At 46.6% G+C, this 19571-nt stretch overlaps 3 protein-coding genes across 5 annotated transcripts; 2 read left to right on the plus strand and 1 right to left on the minus strand.

Annotated features, from left to right (window-relative positions):
* Positions 1-224: 224 nt before the first annotated feature.
* LOC135339895 (eukaryotic translation initiation factor 3 subunit C-like) lies at positions 225-8051 on the plus strand. Its single transcript, XM_064536131.1, has 24 exons — positions 225-383; positions 643-711; positions 766-842; positions 905-1020; positions 1241-1291; positions 1348-1468; positions 1528-1616; positions 1708-1829; positions 2083-2212; positions 2871-3133; positions 3446-3542; positions 3780-3898; positions 4239-4371; positions 5061-5221; positions 5399-5528; positions 5774-5899; positions 6145-6292; positions 6501-6584; positions 6655-6752; positions 6807-6856; positions 6942-7095; positions 7482-7571; positions 7646-7706; positions 7858-8051. The coding sequence occupies exons 1-24, from the start codon at positions 283-285 to the stop codon at positions 7947-7949; spliced, it is 2682 nt and encodes an 893-aa protein (XP_064392201.1). The 5' UTR covers positions 225-282; the 3' UTR covers positions 7950-8051.
* Positions 8052-8297: 246 nt separating this feature from the next.
* On the minus strand, positions 8298-14263 carry LOC135339900 (quinone oxidoreductase PIG3-like). The gene is made up of 9 exons (XM_064536138.1): positions 14080-14263; positions 13784-13877; positions 13503-13604; positions 9896-9970; positions 9760-9839; positions 9262-9448; positions 9065-9159; positions 8884-9003; positions 8298-8567 (listed from the first exon to the last, which is right to left on the minus strand). The coding sequence occupies exons 1-9, from the start codon at positions 14218-14220 to the stop codon at positions 8418-8420; spliced, it is 1044 nt and encodes a 347-aa protein (XP_064392208.1). The 5' UTR covers positions 14221-14263; the 3' UTR covers positions 8298-8417.
* An 8-nt stretch (positions 14264-14271) lies between these two features.
* Positions 14272-19538, plus strand: LOC135339896 (serine/arginine repetitive matrix protein 1-like). 3 transcript variants are annotated; one of them, XM_064536134.1, is made up of 8 exons: positions 14272-14433; positions 14502-14639; positions 15056-15201; positions 15763-16008; positions 16275-16391; positions 16742-16792; positions 17814-18556; positions 18590-19538. In XM_064536134.1, exons 2-8 carry the CDS (start codon positions 14544-14546, stop codon positions 19441-19443), a joined length of 2253 nt encoding a protein of 750 aa, XP_064392204.1. In that variant the 5' UTR covers positions 14272-14433; positions 14502-14543; the 3' UTR covers positions 19444-19538. The 3 variants fall into 3 exon arrangements, with proteins under 3 accessions (XP_064392204.1, XP_064392202.1, XP_064392203.1); XM_064536132.1 differs by having other exon boundaries at positions 17814-19538; XM_064536133.1 differs by having other exon boundaries at positions 14507-14639; positions 17814-19538.
* Positions 19539-19571: the final 33 nt, after the last annotated feature.

The raw sequence follows: 19571 nt of genomic DNA on the forward strand, positions 1-19571 counted from the left end.
CGCATGACAGCAGCAGTTACAAAACCACTAACTGCACTACACAAATATCAGACGGTTGACAAGTTGATAGCATGCTCCTTTGTTGTTGTAAGTTTGTTGTTGTATTATTATTAACAATACTTTCAAATTTACACCGGTGAAGGGATAATTAGTGAAAAGTTCAAATGATTTCCGACTCCAATCTCTTCTGCGCATGTTTGTTAGTTAATGATCTTTACCACACTAACTGCCAGGACCTAGCTCACATGATCTTCCACGTGGAGTACAGTCACAGAGGCAGTGATGGCTGGTCGATTCTTTGCAACCGGAGGTACTGACTCAGAGAGCTCTACTGAGAGCAGTGATGAAGAAATCACAACAAAGGCCAACTTGGGGGCCATTAGGTAATCCTGAAATATTGGCTTTACAGGTACTTAAATTGCTCTCAAAGTGTGTGATGATGAACTGATGTTGTGTGAGCTCTCCTGTGGCCAGCGCCAGTGATGGCTGAACCTACTGGTTGGCAGGTGGAGTCGATATGATCCACACTAGCTGTACAACAGCTGTCTGAACACACACAATGCTACCGTTCAATTAGGCATCAAATAGTTTAACTTCCCCTACTGTACTGTAGATAATAATTTCCTTATCGTTTTCCCTCAGGCGTACTCAGTACACGTTCAGTGATGACGAGGAGGAGAAAAGAGTTGTCAGGCCAGAGAAAGAAAAACGGTCAGTATAATAGTCTATTACGCAGAAATCATCTTAACGAATGAACTACTCCAGTTATGATGAGATCAAGGAGGTCATTCAGTCACTCAAGAACAGTGTCAAGATCAAAGATGTAGCAAAAGTGCAAACATGTGAGACCTCTACCAATTATACTGTACACCAACTGAGTTATACATTTGCCTTCTTTTGTTAGGTTTTGATGGTTTACAGAAAGTCTTTCTTAAAGCAAAGGCTGTGATTGACAAAGAACCTGAGACCCCACGATTCTACATTCGAGCTTTGATGGAGCTCGAGGATTTTGTCAAGGAGGTGAGTAAATAGCATCATGCCTACATGTACATGTACATACATGCATGTATGTACATGTATTCATTGTGTACATGCATGTACATAATTGTGGTGTATGTTATGCATGTAAACTGAAAGACAAATTTTATATTGATAGCTTCCGGTAGCTGATTTGGATATTGTTTCCACGTGTATGGTATTCTTAGTAAACAATAAAACCATTCCATAATTTGATGTTTAGCTCTGGGAGGACAAAGATGCAAAAGCTAAGCTGAACAAAGTCAACTCAAAAGTGCGTTAAATCAGCGTTAATATTGACACGGTGTCACACTGATTGATCTCCCACAGGCACTTGCCGGTCTCAAGCAAAAAGTGAAGAAATACAACAAAGATTTTGAGAAAGCAATTGAAACGTATCGTGCTAACCCAGTGGAGTCGGAAGATGATGCTGATGAAGAGGACAAAGATGGTGGGTTAATTGATCATGTGACACTAGGCCCGAGTCATGTGACTGTGATTTGAACACAGATCCAGAGCGAAGCGACAGTGGGGACGAAGCAGAACCAGCTCCAGTGAAGAAAGAGAAAGACGCCTCCAAATCAAAACCTAAAACTGAGGTGAGTGTTCGGCTTAAATTAATTAGCTCGTGTTTTTATGGTGTTGCAACAAAAAGATTTCATATCTGTGTATCTTTCCATTCCGGATTAGGGTGAGTCTGATTCCGATGACAGCATGGACTGGGACATGACAGAATCCAGTTCCAGTTCCAGCGAGGCTGAGGAAGGCACTGGAACCACCTACCACTATACTGCCGACTACTTCCTCAAAAGGTGGGCCTGGCATACAGGGTTTCATCTAGGATTAAGGTTTGGGCGCGTAAGCCTATGATGATGTCATGCGTCTGATGTTGTACTAGTACTAATATGATGACATCATTATTCTACGTAATGTTTGGGGTGATCCTTCCCTGCCCCCCCCTACTACATGAAACCCTGACATGTAGTTCTTCTGTTTGCAATTGTGTTTCTTGTTATCACGTTACCTACTATACTTTGATTGGCTCGTCTTGTCACGTGACTGCAGAGACAAGAATGTGCAGGAAAGCAAGACGCGTAAGAGACGAGAGGAGAGAATCAGGAAACCCATCGCTCCCGACGATGACGATGAGGATTGGGAAACAGTCACCAGACCCGGCAAGCAGATGACCATACAGGTGTGTGTGTGTGTGTGTGTGTGTGTGTGTGTGTGTGTGTGTGTGTGTGTGTGTGTGTGTGTGTGTGTGTGTGTGTGTGTGTGTGTGTGTGTGTGTGTGTGTGTGTGTGTGTGTGTGTGTGTGTGTGTGTGTGTGTGTGTGTGTGTGTGTGTGTGTGTGTGTGTGTGTGTGTGTGTGTGTGTGTGTGTGTGTGTGTGTGTGTGTGTGTGTGTGTGTGTGTGTGTGTGTGTGTGTGTGTGTGTGTGTGTGTGTGTGTGTGTGTGTGTGTGTGTGTGTGTGTGTGTGTGTGTGTGTGTGTGTGTGTGTGTGTGTGTGTGTGTGGGGAACCCTTTTACAATGGAAGAACAAAAAGGTGGCCTTTGTTGAGGGTACACTGGTTTTGTCGTTAGCTGTTCATGACCTGGGTGCCTGGCCTTAAATTGATGTATATTACAGTTGACCTTCCTTCAGCAGTGGCAGGGTTCCATTGTAGTCTTTGTCCTAATAGCATTTGCTGTGTGATGGTTAAAAGATACTGTATGCACCTTCCAAAATCAACTTTCTACAATATTGGCCCTTTGCTGTACAATAGAAGTGTGTTCCCTGAGTGTCCACAACGTACATGTACACTAACTTGTAGTACATGTAGTTCGTAACGTGTATATATCACCCACTCCAGGACAGGACCAAGATGCTGTTTGGCAAAGATGTTGAGGTGGGGCATGACGTCATCAAGAGAAAGAGAGACGAATTTATGATAAATCGCGGAAAAAAGACGACCGATCGCACACAGACCATTGATAATCTTCGACTCCTCCTACAAGTGTCCCGACACAGCGGAATGGGCGTGGGTTTGGAGCTCCTCCTATTGAAGGACGTCATAGAGACGACCTTTGACATCTCCGGGGTCACGTCATGCATGAAGACTGACGTCTGGGAAAGGTGATCTAATTATTATAATAAGTCAGTCTGTAGTTGTACTAGCCGGAGATCTTTATTAATTAGCAACATTAACATAATTATTATAGCATACACTGTACATGTACATGCCTGTTGTGCGTATACATGCCATCAACCCATGCACGTACTGTAATGCGTAAAGAATTATAAGTGCATGTATATCATGGAGCTGGATTCAGGGAAACAACAATTGTGTACTTCCAGTAAACACTGCTAAATGGCTTGGTTACTTTGAAGGCCTGTAACTTAGTTTGGAATGTTTAAGATAAAGATGTTATTCTGTTCCACATGCAGCTGTCTTGAGGACATGAGCACTCTAGTGACCCTGCTGGAGGAGAACCCTGCGGTCGTGTTGGACAGCACAATCCCAGAAGAGGAAGTCAACTTCAAAGTAAGCAGCTGCTGTGACAGTAGCTACTATTATGGCTGGTGATTTTTACCACACTTCATGCAAAAATGTGTTTTTCAGGATTAAAAATAGCCACATCTTGAATCTTCTAGCAGAACCCTGCAGTGGGGTGTATACTTCATATGTAGCATGTTTTTTGCTGATTTTGGGACTGTGGAAAGGTTGCTCTGTATACATAATTATTCCACGTGTAACATGTGCTGATTGGCTGTTCCCCAGACAACCGAGAGGGCGTACAAGATTCGAGGCAGTTTGCTGACATTTATAGAGCATTTAGACGAAGAGTTCACCAAGATCCTGCAGGCTACTGACGCTCACGCCACTGACTTTGTCACCAAGTGAGACCATTGTTTGTAGTGTACACACAGTGAGCATGCGCTTGGGTTGCTACTAATTAATATGCTGAGTAAGCAGGTTTATTGTGTGCAAAATAACAAACCTGTTGTTACAGTACTATGTAACAACAGTACGTGTGTGTGTGTGTGTGTGCGTGCGTGCGTGTGTTTAGGCAAGAGGCTAATTGTAGTTTCAAGAATGATAAGCACATTGCTCTGTTAGGTGGCTTTTTCGAACTTCACCACTTAAGTTTCTGTTATGAACGTTTTAGTCATGCATGGATACTGTGTATCGTACATGTACAGTACTGTAACTATGCACTTTAACCCCTCGTGCCCCCAGGCTCCAGGGAGAGAAGACGGTGGCAGACTTTATCCATCGAGTGCAATTGTATGTAGAGAGGAAGTTTGGAGACTCTCGTCCGGACCTTCTTTGTAGGATCTATATACGCACCATTGAGCACGCCTATTACAAGGCACGTATAGCATGAGAATAATAATTTATAAGCTCAAGCTAAATATCTGATTACCGTATTACTAGAATATTTTACTGATGAAAAACCTTTGCGAATGAGCCAAATCAGCAGAAAATTTTGCCCTTTGCGATCTACCTATTGCGTTCTGGCAAGGATTGTGTGTATTTACTAGTAATAATTTTGATTTTATTGTTGCGAATTGATCAACCATCGCAAAGTTCGCAAATGTTTGATGCTCGCAAAACATTCTAGTAATACAATATGCACGTTCCCTAGTAATAATTATTGTGTAAGCTTTGTGGCATGTATTTTCTTAGCCATTTTGAATGGTATGTGTGTGTGATGATGAACTGATGTTGTGTGAGCTCTCCTGTGGCCAGCGCCAGTGATGGCTGAACCTACTGGTTGGCAGGTGGAGTCGATATGATCCACGCTAGCTGTACAACAGCTGTCTGAACACACACAATGCTACCGTTCCATCCATTCTCTCTTAGTTTTGTCGTTTATTCTTTTTCAGTGCTTTTGCAAGTGCTATTCCTAACAGCTTACTTAATACACCTACACACACACACACACACACACCTACACACCTACACGTACTCGCACACACACACACACCTACACGTACTCGCGCACACCCTACACACACACACACACACACCTACACGTACTTCCACACACACTCACAGATTGATCGGGCCTACTATGGTCAGTCAAATGCGTCCATCTTGTTTGCTGAAGACGGGGAATCCCCTGTAAAGGAGGCGGGGGAGGAGGAGAGCTCCTATGCACTCATGACACGGCTCACTAAGTTCATATACAATGCCAGCGATGTCCCCGACATTGGAAGGTGGGTGTGGTCATTGATTGCACTAGTATAGTTTTTGTCCTGAGTGGTTTTGCTTGTACCGATTATCTCTAATGAACATGATTGTACTGTTACGTATTATAATATATGTAAGTATACATGTACAATCATGTATATATTTGGTTTCCTGTGCCATTATCTGTACCCTCCCTCCCTCAGGATCCGAACCAGAGCCATGTTGTGTCACATCTACCATCATTCCATTCATGATCGTTGGTACCAGGCCCGCGATCTCATGCTCATGAGTCATCTCCAGGAGGCAATACAGTTTGCTGATGTCCTGACTATGGTCAGTGCTCTGCACATGCTCAGTACCCCACAAAATGGCAGCTAAAAGTACCTGCACCGAGCCAAGTGGGATTAGCTAGTAATAGCATATAATTTATATTCCCTATGTATTGCACATGCTCAGTGCCCGACAAATGTCCTGCATGCTTGCGTATTCATTATACATGTACATGTAGCTTAGATCTTTATTTATATACTGATTGGATATTGGAATTCAATGATTCTATGGATTAATGTCACCTTTAGATCCTGTACAATCGAGCACTGGTACAGCTGGGCATGTGTGCGTTCAGGCATGGCATGATCAAGGACGCTCACGATGCTCTGGTTGACATTCAGTCCAGTGGCAGGTCAAAGGAGCTACTGGCACAAGTGAGGAGTGGCTAGCTATGCTGAGACGTTACATAAAGTGTATAGTTGGGGGAAAGCGCTTTTTTGTAAGATGTGTGGACTGTTTTACATGTACATGTGTGTATTAATAAAATCGCCTATTAAGAGTACTTCATTACATCATAATTATTACTGCTAGGCTAGCTTACACATGTATGCATGCACTTATACTATTGAAGGGCAATGTTACTGATGTACTTATCCTGTATGATCTCCCCTGCCCTCAGGGTCTCCTGGCGAGACATGACCGCACCCCCGAGCAGGAGAAGTTGGAGAGAAGACGTCAGATCCCCTTCCACACACACATCAACCTAGAGCTAATGGAGTGTGTGTACCTCACCTCCGCCATGCTGCACGAGATCCCGTACATGACCGGTAGGCACAATATTCATGCATACAGTAGCATTGCTATGTAGGACCCATGGCTATTTCTTGGTACTGTAACAGGGTTTTACATAACGTGTGTAGCATACCTGGCCGTGGATTGCTCTCCACCATAATTATTACTACACAGTAATAATAATGCGCGGTAATAATTATAAGAAGTATTTTTAGCTGGTACTGTACATGTGTGTGTTTGCAGCTGCCAAGCGTGAGGGCAGACGCAGGATCATCTCAAAGAGCTTCCATCATCAGCTCAAGTTCCACGAAAAACAGCCACTCATAGGTGGGTGTGGTTAGTGTAAGAATGCAGAATGCAGGTGTCATGTGATTCACGAACTTATCTATTTTCTCAGGTCCCCCTGAGAGCATGCGTGAACATGTGGTGGCCGCTGCCCACGCTATGGAGAAGGGAAACTGGAAGGCTTGTAGAGATTTCATCACCTCTATCAAGGTAGTCACATGATCTATCGTTGTAGTCACATGACATGTGTACTGTACCACACAGGTGTGGGACCTGTTCCTGAATGTAGAACATGTCAAGGAAATGCTGACAACGTAAGAATTATATCTATACCTGTTACTCTTAATAAAATAATTGTTATCGCTTTCAACCTCATTCACCACACTCTCTCCCTTGCAGCAAGATCCAGGAAGAGAGCTTGCGGACGTACATCTTTGCGTACAGTGAGATCTATGATTGTCTGAGCCTGCAGTGTCTGGTGGAGATGTTTGAGTTGCCCCTGCAGACTGTACACAGCTTGGTCAGCAAGATGATCTTCAGAGAGGAGCTTATGGTGGGCGGCTTGTAGAGGGCTTGTTTAGCTTGTAAATAGCTTGTATTTTATATACATAAAATTATATGCATGAAATGTGCATACATTGTAGATTGCTTGAAAAATTAATACCGTATATAGTGCGAATTTCGAGGCACTTATATTTCGTGGATTGGCCTCTAAAAGCATTTCATTGCACAATGTTCGCGGAATGGCTACTTACCGGAAGCCACGCCTTTAAATATTTGCATGTTATAACAGATAAGCGAAAATTAAGCCCCTCGAGAAAATGTCACGCTATACGGTGTTGTCTTGTACGTGCATGCATGTACATTGCTTGTCTGCTAATCGCATGTTTCTACTCGTACATGTACTTCATTGCTACACATTCCTCCACACCACCTCAGGCCTCACTGGACGAGCCCACTCAGACGGTCGTGATCCATCATGTCTCTCCCAACAAAATGCAGTGCCAAGCACTATTATTAGCTGACAAGGTACGCCGAGTTTCCATATAACCTTTGACCTCCCTCTGTCATGTTGTGCGTTTAATAGTGTCTTCTTGTTTCAGCTCAACACTCTGGCCGATCAGAATGAAGAGATGATGAAGCTAAAGCGTGCAGGACCTTGGGGTACGTTAACTTAATCGTGCATACATGACTGCACATGTATCTAGAAACAATACCTGTTGTGATATTGTACTCTTAACTAATGCTCCCCCCCCCCACACACACACACACATATATCCCTCACACCCCTCACACGCACACCCCACCCTTGTAGACTCACAGGGCGGAGGAGGAGGTGCTCCGTTCAGACAACAGCGCCAAATGAAGCACAACTCACAGAGGAGGCAGACTCAAACTAGAGCTTAACGATAATATTATATTAGTGATCAATTCTATGTACTCTACATGTACTTTATTTTGTAGATGATGTAATTATCAAAACTGACCGTATCATTATCATTCAGTGTGTTGCTTGAAATTTATACTACGCGATTATGTGGCGTAAGTTTGCTATCTACTTCCTAATAACTTTTACTCCTGCAATTTGGAAAGTTCAAAAGTCCTTTCTGGAGTAAGTAAAAATTTTCAATGCTATCGACAGTAAAATTTAAAGTTGCTTTTATTAAACTATATAGGGGTGCATTGTAATTATGTAGCACTGTTACAACCAGGATCGAGTGCATGTACTCTTATACTGTTACAACTTAAAACAAATCTTATTCAAAAATACAACTCATGAGTTGTGATCAATATTCTCAAGAATTATTTAATAGCTGATCATGTGATCAATTCCCTATAATTATACTACAAAATTATGTAGCTACTAAGCTAGGGCTATGTTGTCATAGTAATGATGATTTTGCCAATGTTCTTATTCTCCCTCATCCTGGTGTGAGCGAGTGTGGCGTTCTCTGCCGAGTGCACACTGTCCACCCTCACCTTCGCTGACCCAGCCGAGAAGAGGGGGAGAGTGTCACGAGCGAACTGTGTGTGTGTGTGTGTGTGTGTGTGTGTGTGTGTGTGTGTGTGTGTGTGTGTGTGTGGTGGGTGTGTGTGTGTGTGTGTGTGGTGTGTGTGTGTGTGGTGGGTGGGGGTGATCAGTGACAATGATATGCATCATAATCAGGATAGGTTAAAAAAAAGCTTACATAACTATTCATGAGGTATGTATAATTATGTAGGCAGTTTAGTGAAGCTGTTCCAAAGAAAAAATTATGCTAACAGCTTGAGCAATCTATTGGATACAGGCTTATTGGAGACGAGACCAGAACTACTGGAACGTGGAGCTAACTGGACAAACCTGTTTGACGAGTTCTCCCCTGTACTCGAGCGACCGGCTCCTCAGTGTAGAGAAGAAATGAGTCACCCTTTTCTTCAGCTCCACCCCCAAATTAGCCTTCTCCAACACAGACCCACCCAACTGCACACACGTACACATTACGTACATTCAATCAATCAAGAGACGGGAACTAGAAACTTACAAATCCTAAATGGATTATCCTCCCGTCAATTGCCACACACTGAGAGTGCTTCTCCCAATAAGGGGCACCCACAAAATCCAGAATAACATCAGCACCTGAGAAAGGAGTTAATTTAAGAAGGGCTATATAATATTGAAACAGCACACGGTTCTAAGTTACACAATGACTGAGCTACTGGTATTATATAATTATTGTACCTTTATTATTGGTGAACTTCATGACTTCAAGAGCAAAATTGTCAGTTTTGTAGTTGATGCCAAAATCTGCCCCGTTTTCCTTGCAAACGGAGAGCTTCTCGTCAGAGCCAGCTGTGACGATCACCTGCACACCCTTACAGAGGTTCTTGGCCAACTGAGCAGCTGCCATACCCACACCACTCCCACCCTGGATGAAAACAAGACGCACAATAATAGTCAGAGAGTTTTGATAGCAATAGCTAGGCATGAACACGTACTAGTATAGCTTACTGTACGTGCTCCATGTTCTAGCATTGTGGTGTACACAATAAATTAAACTTTGGTATTGATTACATTTTTTTGACAGTTAGAATTACACTTACACACACACACACACACACACACAGAGTGCTCAAATGGTTCAGAACAAAACGAAACAATTATTCAGAGAATTCTGATAATTTTGGCATACAACTAACAATATCCATCATTATAATGTTACAGCATGAATAAGCTTACAGCATGAATGAGAACTGTCTCTCCATCTTTGAGCCTTCCATTCCACACCAGAGCTTGGTAGGCAGTCAGATAGTTCTCCGCTACACGTGCAGGAAACAATAAATGATCATAATCAACAGTATCATTGCTCTCTCACGTATTCCAGCAGCCTCTGTCCATGTCACGCCCTCAGGCACGGCCATCACCACCTGGTAAGGGGCTCGGCAAAACTCTGGACAGTGAGAAAGCATGTGTAGGTGAGGTGAGGTGCAATCAGTCGATCAGCATAATGGCACACTGTGTCTAGCAACATAGGAGTGCATACATTTTTTAGCAGGTGGACACACACCATTGTACATTTACCGCATATATTTTAGCAGGTGGACACAGTATTTATACAAACTAGCTTCAAAATAGAGTACATGCTGGGGCTGCAGATACTGTTATGTGAGCATAGAGCACACGACTGTCCCTACAGTACCTGCATAGCCTCCCCCTCCCACCAGAGCAATGACCCTGTCCCTACAGTACCTGCATAGCCTCCCCCTCCCACCAGAGCAATGACCCTGTCCCTACAGTACCTGCATAGCCTCCCCCTCCCACTAGAGCCATGACCCTGTCCCTACAGTACCTGCATAGCCTCCCCCTCCCACCAGAGCAATGACCCTGTCCCTACAGTACCTGCATAGCCTCCCCCTCCCACCAGAGCCATGACCCTGTCCTTACAGTACCTGCATAGCCTCCCCCTCCCACTAGAGCCATGACCCTGTCCCTACAGTACCTGCATAGCCTCCCCCTCCCACCAGAGCCATGACCCTGTCCCTACGGTACCTGCATAGCCTCCCCCTCCCACCAGAGCCATGACCCTGTCCCTACGGTACCTGCATAGCCTCCCCCTCCCACCAGAGCCATGACCCTGTCCCTACAGTACCTGCATAGCCTCCCCCTCCCACCAGAGCAATGACCCTGTCCCTACAGTACCTGCATAGCCTCCCCCTCCCACCAGAGCCATGACCCTGTCCCTACAGTACCTGCATAGCCTCCCCCTCCCACCAGAGCCATGACCCTGTCCCTACGGTACCTGCATAGCCTCCCCCTCCCACCAGAGCCATGACCCTGTCCCTACGGTACCTGCATAGCCTCCCCCTCCCACCAGAGCCATGACCCTGTCCCTACGGTACCTGCATAGCCTCCCCCTCCCACCAGAGCCATGACCCTGTCCCTACAGTACCTGCATAGCCTCCCCCTCCCACCAGAGCAATGACCCTGTCCTTACAGTACCTGCATAGCCTCCCCCTCCCACCAGAGCCATGACCCTGTCCTTACAGTACCTGCATAGCCTCCCCCTCCCACCAGAGCCATGACCCTGTCCCTACAGTACCTGCATAGCCTCCCCTCCCACCAGAGCCATGACCCTGTCCCTACAGTACCTGCATAGCCTCCCCCTCCCACCAGAGCAATGACCCTGTCCTTACAGTACCTGCATAGCCTCCCCCTCCCACCAGAGCAATGACCCTGTCCTTACAGTACCTGCATAGCCTCCCCCTCCCACCAGAGCCATGACCCTGTCCTTACAGTACCTGCATAGCCTCCCCCTCCCACCAGAGCCATGACCCTGTCCTTACAGTACCTGCATAGCCTCCCCCTCCCACCAGAGCCATGACCCTGTCCCTACAGTACCTGCATAGCCTCCCCCTCCCACTAGAGCAATGACCCTGTCCCTACAGTACCTGCATAGCCTCCCCCTCCCACCAGAGCCATGACCCTGTCCCTACAGTACCTGCATAGCCTCCCCCTCCCACTAGAGCCATGACCCTGTCCTTACAGTACCTGCATAGCCTCCCCCTCCCACCAGAGCCATGACCCTGTCCCTACAGTACCTGCATAGCCTCCCCCTCCCACCAGAGCAATGACCCTGTCCTTGCATAGCCTCCCCCTCCCACTAGAGCCATGACCCTGTCCCTACGGTACCTGCATAGCCTCCCCCTCCCACCAGAGCAATGACCCTGTCCCTACGGTACCTGCATAGCCTCCCCCTCCCACTAGAGCAATGACCCTGTCCCTACGGTACCTGCATAGCCTCCCCCTCCCACTAGAGCAATGACCCTGTCCCTACAGTACCTGCATAGCCTCCCCTCCCACCAGAGCCATGACCCTGTCCTTACAGTACCTGCATAGCCTCCCCCTCCCACTAGAGCAATGACCCTGTCCCTACAGTACCTGCATAGCCTCCCCCTCCCACTAGAGCAATGACCCTGTCCCTACAGTACCTGCATAGCCTCCCCCTCCCACTAGAGCAATGACCCTGTCCCTACAGTACCTGCATAGCCTCCCCTCCCACCAGAGCCATGACCCTGTCCTTACAGTACCTGCATAGCCTCCCCTCCCACCAGAGCCATGACCCTGTCCCTACAGTACCTGCATAGCCTCCCCCTCCCACTAGAGCAATGACCCTGTCCCTACAGTACCTGCATAGCCTCCCCTCCCACCAGAGCCATGACCCTGTCCTTACAGTACCTGCATAGCCTCCCCCTCCCACTAGAGCAATGACCCTGTCCCTACAGTACCTGCATAGCCTCCCCTCCCACCAGAGCCATGACCCTGTCCTTACAGTACCTGCATAGCCTCCCCCTCCCACTAGAGCAATGACCCTGTCCCTACAGTACCTGCATAGCCTCCCCCTCCCACTAGAGCAATGACCCTGTCCCTACAGTACCTGCATAGCCTCCCCCTCCCACTAGAGCAATGACCCTGTCCCTACAGTACCTGCATAGCCTCCCCTCCCACCAGAGCCATGACCCTGTCCTTACAGTACCTGCATAGCCTCCCCCTCCCACCAGAGCCATGACCCTGTCCCTACAGTACCTGCATAGCCTCCCCCTCCCACCAGAGCCATGACCCTGTCCCTACAGTACCTGCATAGCCTCCCCCTCCCACCAGAGCCATGACCCTGTCCCTACAGTACCTGCATAGCCTCCCCCTCCCACCAGAGCCATGACCCTGTACCTACAGTACCTGCATAGCCTCCCCCTCCCACCAGAGCAATGACCCTGTCCTTACAGTACCTGCATAGCCTCCCCCTCCCACCAGAGCCATGACCCTGTCCCTACAGTACCTGCATAGCCTCCCCCTCCCACCAGAGCCATGACCCTGTCCCTACAGTACCTGCATAGCCTCCCCCTCCCACCAGAGCCATGACCCTGTACCTACAGTACCTGCATAGCCTCCCCCTCCCACCAGAGCAATGACCCTGTCCTTACAGTACCTGCATAGCCTCCCCCTCCCACCAGAGCCATGACCCTGTCCCTACAGTACCTGCATAGCCTCCCCCTCCCACCAGAGCAATGACCCTGTCCTTACAGTACCTGCATAGCCTCCCCCTCCCACCAGAGCCATGACCCTGTCCCTACAGTACCTGCATAGCCTCCCTCTCCCACTAGAGCCATGACCCTGTCCCTACAGTACCTGCATAGCCTCCCCCTCCCACCAGAGCCATGACCCTGTCCTTACAGTACCTGCATAGCCTCCCCTCCCACCAGAGCCATGACCCTGTCCCTACAGTACCTGCATAGCCTCCCCCTCCCACTAGAGCAATGACCCTGTCCCTACAGTACCTGCATAGCCTCCCCCTCCCACCAGAGCAATGACCCTGTCCCTACAGTACCTGCATAGCCTCCCCCTCCCACTAGAGCAATGACCCTGTCCCTACAGTACCTGCATAGCCTCCCCCTCCCACCAGAGCAATGACCCTGTCCCTACAGTACCTGCATAGCCTCCCCCTCCCACTAGAGCCATGACCCTGTCCCCTGTCTTCAGGCTAGTCTGCTCACTCGCTGTCTGTGTCATCTCAACCACAGTACCAGCAACTGCACATGGAGGAAGAACAAGATCATATTTCTACCAACATGCATACAGACTATGAAATAATACAAACACAGTACAGTAATAGACGCCAGTCGCCGACAAAAACTTCTCAGCAGGATAATTTTAATAGCAGTCAATAGATCTCACAAAAATTGTATTTTCAAAACGGTAATTGAAATACCTTCAACTCCTAGGATATCTGACTCTCCCTGGGGGGGCGGGAACTTACCCCCCACCTGGATCAGGTCCAAACGATTCACCCCAGCAGCCTCAACCTGCTCAAAAACATTCAGTGAACCACTGTAGAGAATAGGAAGGTCTAGAAACTATGGGACAAGAGCTTATGAATAACTATCAGCATGTCGAGAGCAAAAGACCCTTTAAAACCATACAGGATGATGCAGACTGCACCGTATTAAAACAGAGTACACGTCTACTAGATTCTATCAAGAATCAATCACTTGTATGATAGTGCACCTTGATCAAGACATCTCCTTCTTTGAGAGAGGGCTTCTCTGTGTCTGTCTGCAGGTGCAGGCTGCTGTCAAAGCTGTTGTAGCCGATGCTCCTCATCTGGAAGATCACTGCAAAGAAAGTCACAGCTTTACAAACCAACATCAGTTTTAGATAGGTCAGTTACCACGCCCATCTTCGTATCTGCTACCACGCCCCCTTTGCTAGGGCTTTGGTTTTTCTTTGTGTTGTTCTTTATTGCCTCCGGAGTACATGTGTTGTGGAACTAGAGAAATCTTGACAACAAAGACAAAGCCAGGTGGACAAGAACAAGGGGAGATCAACTGAAGCATTTTGAAGAGATCCAGCTAATAATAAGTGGGTTGGCCATGTGGTAGTGTACTGTTTCTATTTAATGCACACCGACCACCCCTATACATGCACAGTACAGCTTGCCAGTTGACACACACTTTGTGTTTGGTGGAGATATGTATAACGGGATCGGACTGACGACGCCCCGAGGCTCCGGCACTAGCGGCTACGTGCAGAGGAACTTTGCGGCCATCAAACCGCGCAAAGAAAAGGTGATTTGAGGTTGAAACTATTGTCATCAATAATTGATGCAATTACAAATGTTTGCATGCACATTTTCCATGTTTGTGTACACTGATGGATGTGTAGATTATGTTTAAATTCCCTAATCAACATTGGCATAACATACGTCAGTGTGTAAGTTGTTAGCGATTTAAAGTACCTCTGTATGCATTATGTTAAGGCATGTCGGGGAGAAATAGTGGAGAAGAAAGGGGAGAGAGTGAGGGGCACGGGAGGGGGGAGATAGAGGGAAGGAAAGAATGGGGGAGAGAGTGAGGGACACTGGGGGGGGGGGGGAGAAAGGGATAGAGGAAAAGAAAAAATTGGGGGAGAGGGTGAGATGTGCGTCTGCCACTGATTTCCACTCACACTACTACTGCAATGTAACCATGCTTCCTGTGCCCAGATTGAGTACAAGACAGGCGAGGACCTTGCCCGACTAGAGCGGACTCTGCACCGGGAGCCCAACAAGGAGATCTTGGAGCACTCGTGGAAGAGAAGCATTGAGCTCAAGTGTGTCGTGTTGCAGGAGGAGCTGGAGGAAAAGGGCGGGTGAGCAAAGGGGGAGGGGCCTCGTAATAATTATGTAGCTATAATCCTTTTCACTCAGATTATAAAGTTTCGATTTACTTCGATGTTGTTGTTGCATAACGTTCCATCCAAGTGTACGTTTCTTAGAACACTTGTGTGCTATGTTTTCATTGCGTGAATAAACAGTCTAAACCAAGCTGTACACCGTTGATTGCTTGACATGATACTAAGTTTGCACAGTTTGTCAATATCATTATCCAATATTGTACACAGTTGTACTAAAAGTCATCTGTAAACTATATACACATGTACAGTACTCGGAAGTAATCATAATTATGATTGTATTGTATCTTTCAATCCCCCATCCAACTTATCCAATATTGTACACAGTTGTGCTAAACGTGATCTACTGACAGTGTAGCCTCGTTCCCTGACCGAGTTGTCTCTAAAATAACGCTAAGTTGCAAACTCATGTTATTTTGTATTTTGGAGACAACTCGGCCTGGAGACGAGGCTAGTACATGTACATGTATATACATGTACTTAGAATCAGTATAATTATTGTCTCTTCCCCCCTTGCAGCTACTCCGAGGCTGAGATACAAGAGAAGGTTGCTAACCTGCGGACTAGCCTACTGGGTAATGGCTACCAGAGTGTGGGGGGCAGCACCAATGATACACATCAGTGTGCCGAGGCTAACCTCAAGAAGAACAAAGAGTTGAGGAGAGCATTCGGTATACGGGAGAACTATGTTGATGGCAGCTCCTTCAGTGTGATGGGGAAACCAGAGGAAGCCCCTGAGGCTGCGCCTGAGAAGGTGGAGGAATCGTGAGTCTATCTAGTTTAGCTATAGGGATCAATTATTATAGTTATGTAGATTGTTTAGTTAAGTCAATAAACCTCATAAGTACAAAATTCACCATTTCTGTTTTGAAATGGCATGTTCTAGCTATTCTCAAGTTATATAGGCTCTCAAAGTACGTACAATGACATGTACATGTAGCTAGCTACAATGTATACGTGTACATGCATGTACTGTACGTGTACACTTGTAGCCACGTTTTGATGTACCCATCCGCCCCCTCCCTCCCCAGTGCCCCAGAGGTTAGTCGGAAGAGGAAGCCCGAGGCCAGCCCCTCTCCTGATTTGTCCAGTGATACCGAGTCCTCGTCCAGTGAGGAGGAACAAAGAAAGAAAAGAAGAAAGCACAAGTGAGCTCAATCTCTGCTATGTACATGTACTGTACAACAGAGTAATATTATTATGATTGATGCATCTTCAACAGAGTAGGAATAGTTCTTTACTTCACAGGTTAGATATTGCCTGAGTCAGCTAGTACTAATACCAACTGTGATAACATATACCAATAATGTGTCAAGGTTATAGGATTAGTGGCTGTTTACTTTGCTCGCTGTACTTGTAGATATTACAGGCAACTTAAACAACTTGTTGTGTGTACATGCGTACAATGTAGTCATACAAAAAGTACGTGTACATGTAGCTAGCTGTACACGTTCAATGGTGTGTCTTTTTGACATGTGTTTTTGTTGTATCTGCTCAGATCCTCTCACAAGAAGAGTAAGAAATCTCGAAAGCACAAGAAAGCAAGGAGGTACGTCAGTTTTTTCATTGTACATTGTATGTATGTGTGCACTTACTTATAAAAATGTTGCTAAAATGCAATATTAATTGGGAAGTTATGTGTAATTATAGTGGCCTGCATGTACAGGTACGTGTGTGGGCTGTTACTACCTGTCAGTAACTATGCACTTAAGGATTGACCCGTAATGGCATGCTATTATGCTCACAGTAGGTGGATGTATTGTTTTGTATAAATTTCTTTTATTACTGGTAATGTAGATGTACAAGTGTAAAGTGTCGCAGCTTTGACCAACGGTGTCTGCAAGCATGATAAATCCTGTCACACAATTAATATAAGTATACAGCTTTTAATTCACTAGAGAGGCCACTTCTATATTGAGAAATTGTTTACTATTATAATACCAAAAAGCCTATATAGTTTATTGTGTGTGCTGTCTACAGTACACAGGGGCAGTTTGTGTATAGGGTATATTTTATGCAACACTTCCTATTAAGTCTAAATAGAGTTTGTCATACAAATATGAGAGTGGGCAGTGATGAAAGTCCTTTCTGTAGAAACACAAACAAATCGTTAGGATATAGTTTAAACCACTCTGGCACGTATAGTGAAACTTATACCTGCTGATAGCAGTCAGTTTCGATACAGAGGTGGGTTTGCTGACACAGGTTGAATGGAACTTTGGGGACTGGCTGACTGTGTTACATAATTATGTGTAGAGGGTGACCATGCTTTATTAATAGATTGACCGCAATAGACACGTTTCATGTTTAGTCTAGAGCGTAGGTGGGGGTTGAATGTACTATTAATGTAACTATGATACTGTATGTACACTTTGTATGTCTGTTAGTCTATTGGCATGCAAATGATTCCCTTGTTCTTTGTATCAACATCTGAGGGCTAATTGATAGGCCATTAGCTCCATAGCTCCTTATGCGTGGTGCATGCTCAGCAGCTGCCAAACCTGATACATGCACATCTTTGGTATTTAAGTTTTACCACACAGTAACTGCTTCTTTTCTTTCTTATGCAGACATGAAGCTACTAGCTCTGATGAGGATGAAGAAATATCGACAAAGCACTCCAAGAAACATAAGAAAAATAAGGAGAGTAAAAAACGCAAGAGACGCAGGAGATCGCCTTCGTCTAGTCTATCGTCAGAATCTGGCGAGGCCTCTCCGTTTCCACAACGAAAACACTCACCCCCACAAGAGCGCCATGACTCCTCTTCAGAGCACGAGGATTCACCACCAGTAATAAAGATGCAACCTTCACCCTCTCCACCACAAAGAAGAAGAAACTTTCCCTCACCCCCGCCACGCAGGAGAAGGGACTCTCCCTCACCACCTCCACGCGGGAGAAGGGACTCCCCCTCACCACCTCCACGCAGGAGAAAGAACTCCCCCTTACAACCTCCACGCAGGAGAAAGGACTCCCCTTCACCACCTCCACGCAGGAGAAGGGACTCCCCCTCACCACCTCCACGCAGGAGAAGGGACTCCCCTTCACCACCTCCACGCAGGAGAAGGGACTCCCCTTCACCACCTCCACGCAGGAGAAGGGACTCCCCCTCACCTCCTCCACACATGACTAAAGACTCCCCCTCACCACCTCCACACAAAAGAAGGGAATTCCCTTCACCACCTCCACGTAGAAGAAGGGAATCTCCCTCACCACCTCCACGTAGAAGAAGGGGCTCCCCCTCACCTTCTCAACACATAAAAAGAGACTCTCCCTCACCTCCTCCACGCATGAGAAAGAACTTGCCCTCACCACCTCCACGTAGAAGAAGGGAATCTCCCTCGCCACCTCCACGTAGAAGAAGGGAATCCCCTTCACGTAGAAGAAGGGACTCCCCCTCACCTCCTCAACGCATAAAAAGAGACTCTCCCTCACCTCCTCCACGCATGAAAAAGAACTTGCCCTCACCACCTCCACGTAAAAGAAGGGAATCCCCCTCACCACCTCCACGTAGAAGAAGGGACTCTCCCTCACCACCTCCACGCAGGAGAAGGGGCTCTTCCTCACCTCCACGCATGAGAAAGAACTTGCCCTCACCACCTCCACGTAGAAGAAGGGACACCCCCTCACCACCTTCACGTAGGAGAAGGGACACCCCCTCACCTCCTCCACGCAGGAGAAGAGACACCCCCTCACCTCCTCCAAGGCATGAAAAATCTCTCCAGGAAGGACAACAGGGCCAGCGAAAAAGAAGTCACAGATCTATAACCCCTCCACAAATAATATCCTCCAGTCGTAACAAAACTCGACAATCCTCTTCTTCTGAGAGTAGCAATGGGAGCTCAAACAGTGACAGTGATCACTCGTCCCCAAAGAAATTGGTACAAAAAAAACAAGTCTCAAGCTCTGACACAGATTCAGATGCCTCTTCTCCTCCACGAAAAAGACGTCAATCTTCAGCTGATAAAAGTCGGGATTCAGCCGACAGTTCATCTGCTCCGTCTGCCAGCCCCGAGCCTAGACGTCGTCGTGACTACAGTCCTGAGATAAAAAGTCGTGAACGTAGATATCGACACGACTCCAGGTCACCTAGAAGGAGGAGTGGTCGCCGTGATCGTTCCCGGGAGCGTGACCGATCATTTGACAGATATAGAAGACGTAGTAGCCCTGGTAGGAGGGACTATTACCGTGGAGGTCGATAAGTAAACTAACTGTGAATGTGTATTTTATTAATCTATCATTGTGTATCTTATAATGTCCCTCCCACCTATATAATCATACGTTGTGTATTTTGTTGTCTCGTTTGTATGTTGAATGCTACACATCTCCA

This window comes from Halichondria panicea, chromosome 8, assembly GCF_963675165.1.
Source record: "Halichondria panicea chromosome 8, odHalPani1.1, whole genome shotgun sequence".
In the NCBI taxonomy this organism is placed as follows: domain Eukaryota; kingdom Metazoa; phylum Porifera; class Demospongiae; order Suberitida; family Halichondriidae; genus Halichondria; species Halichondria panicea.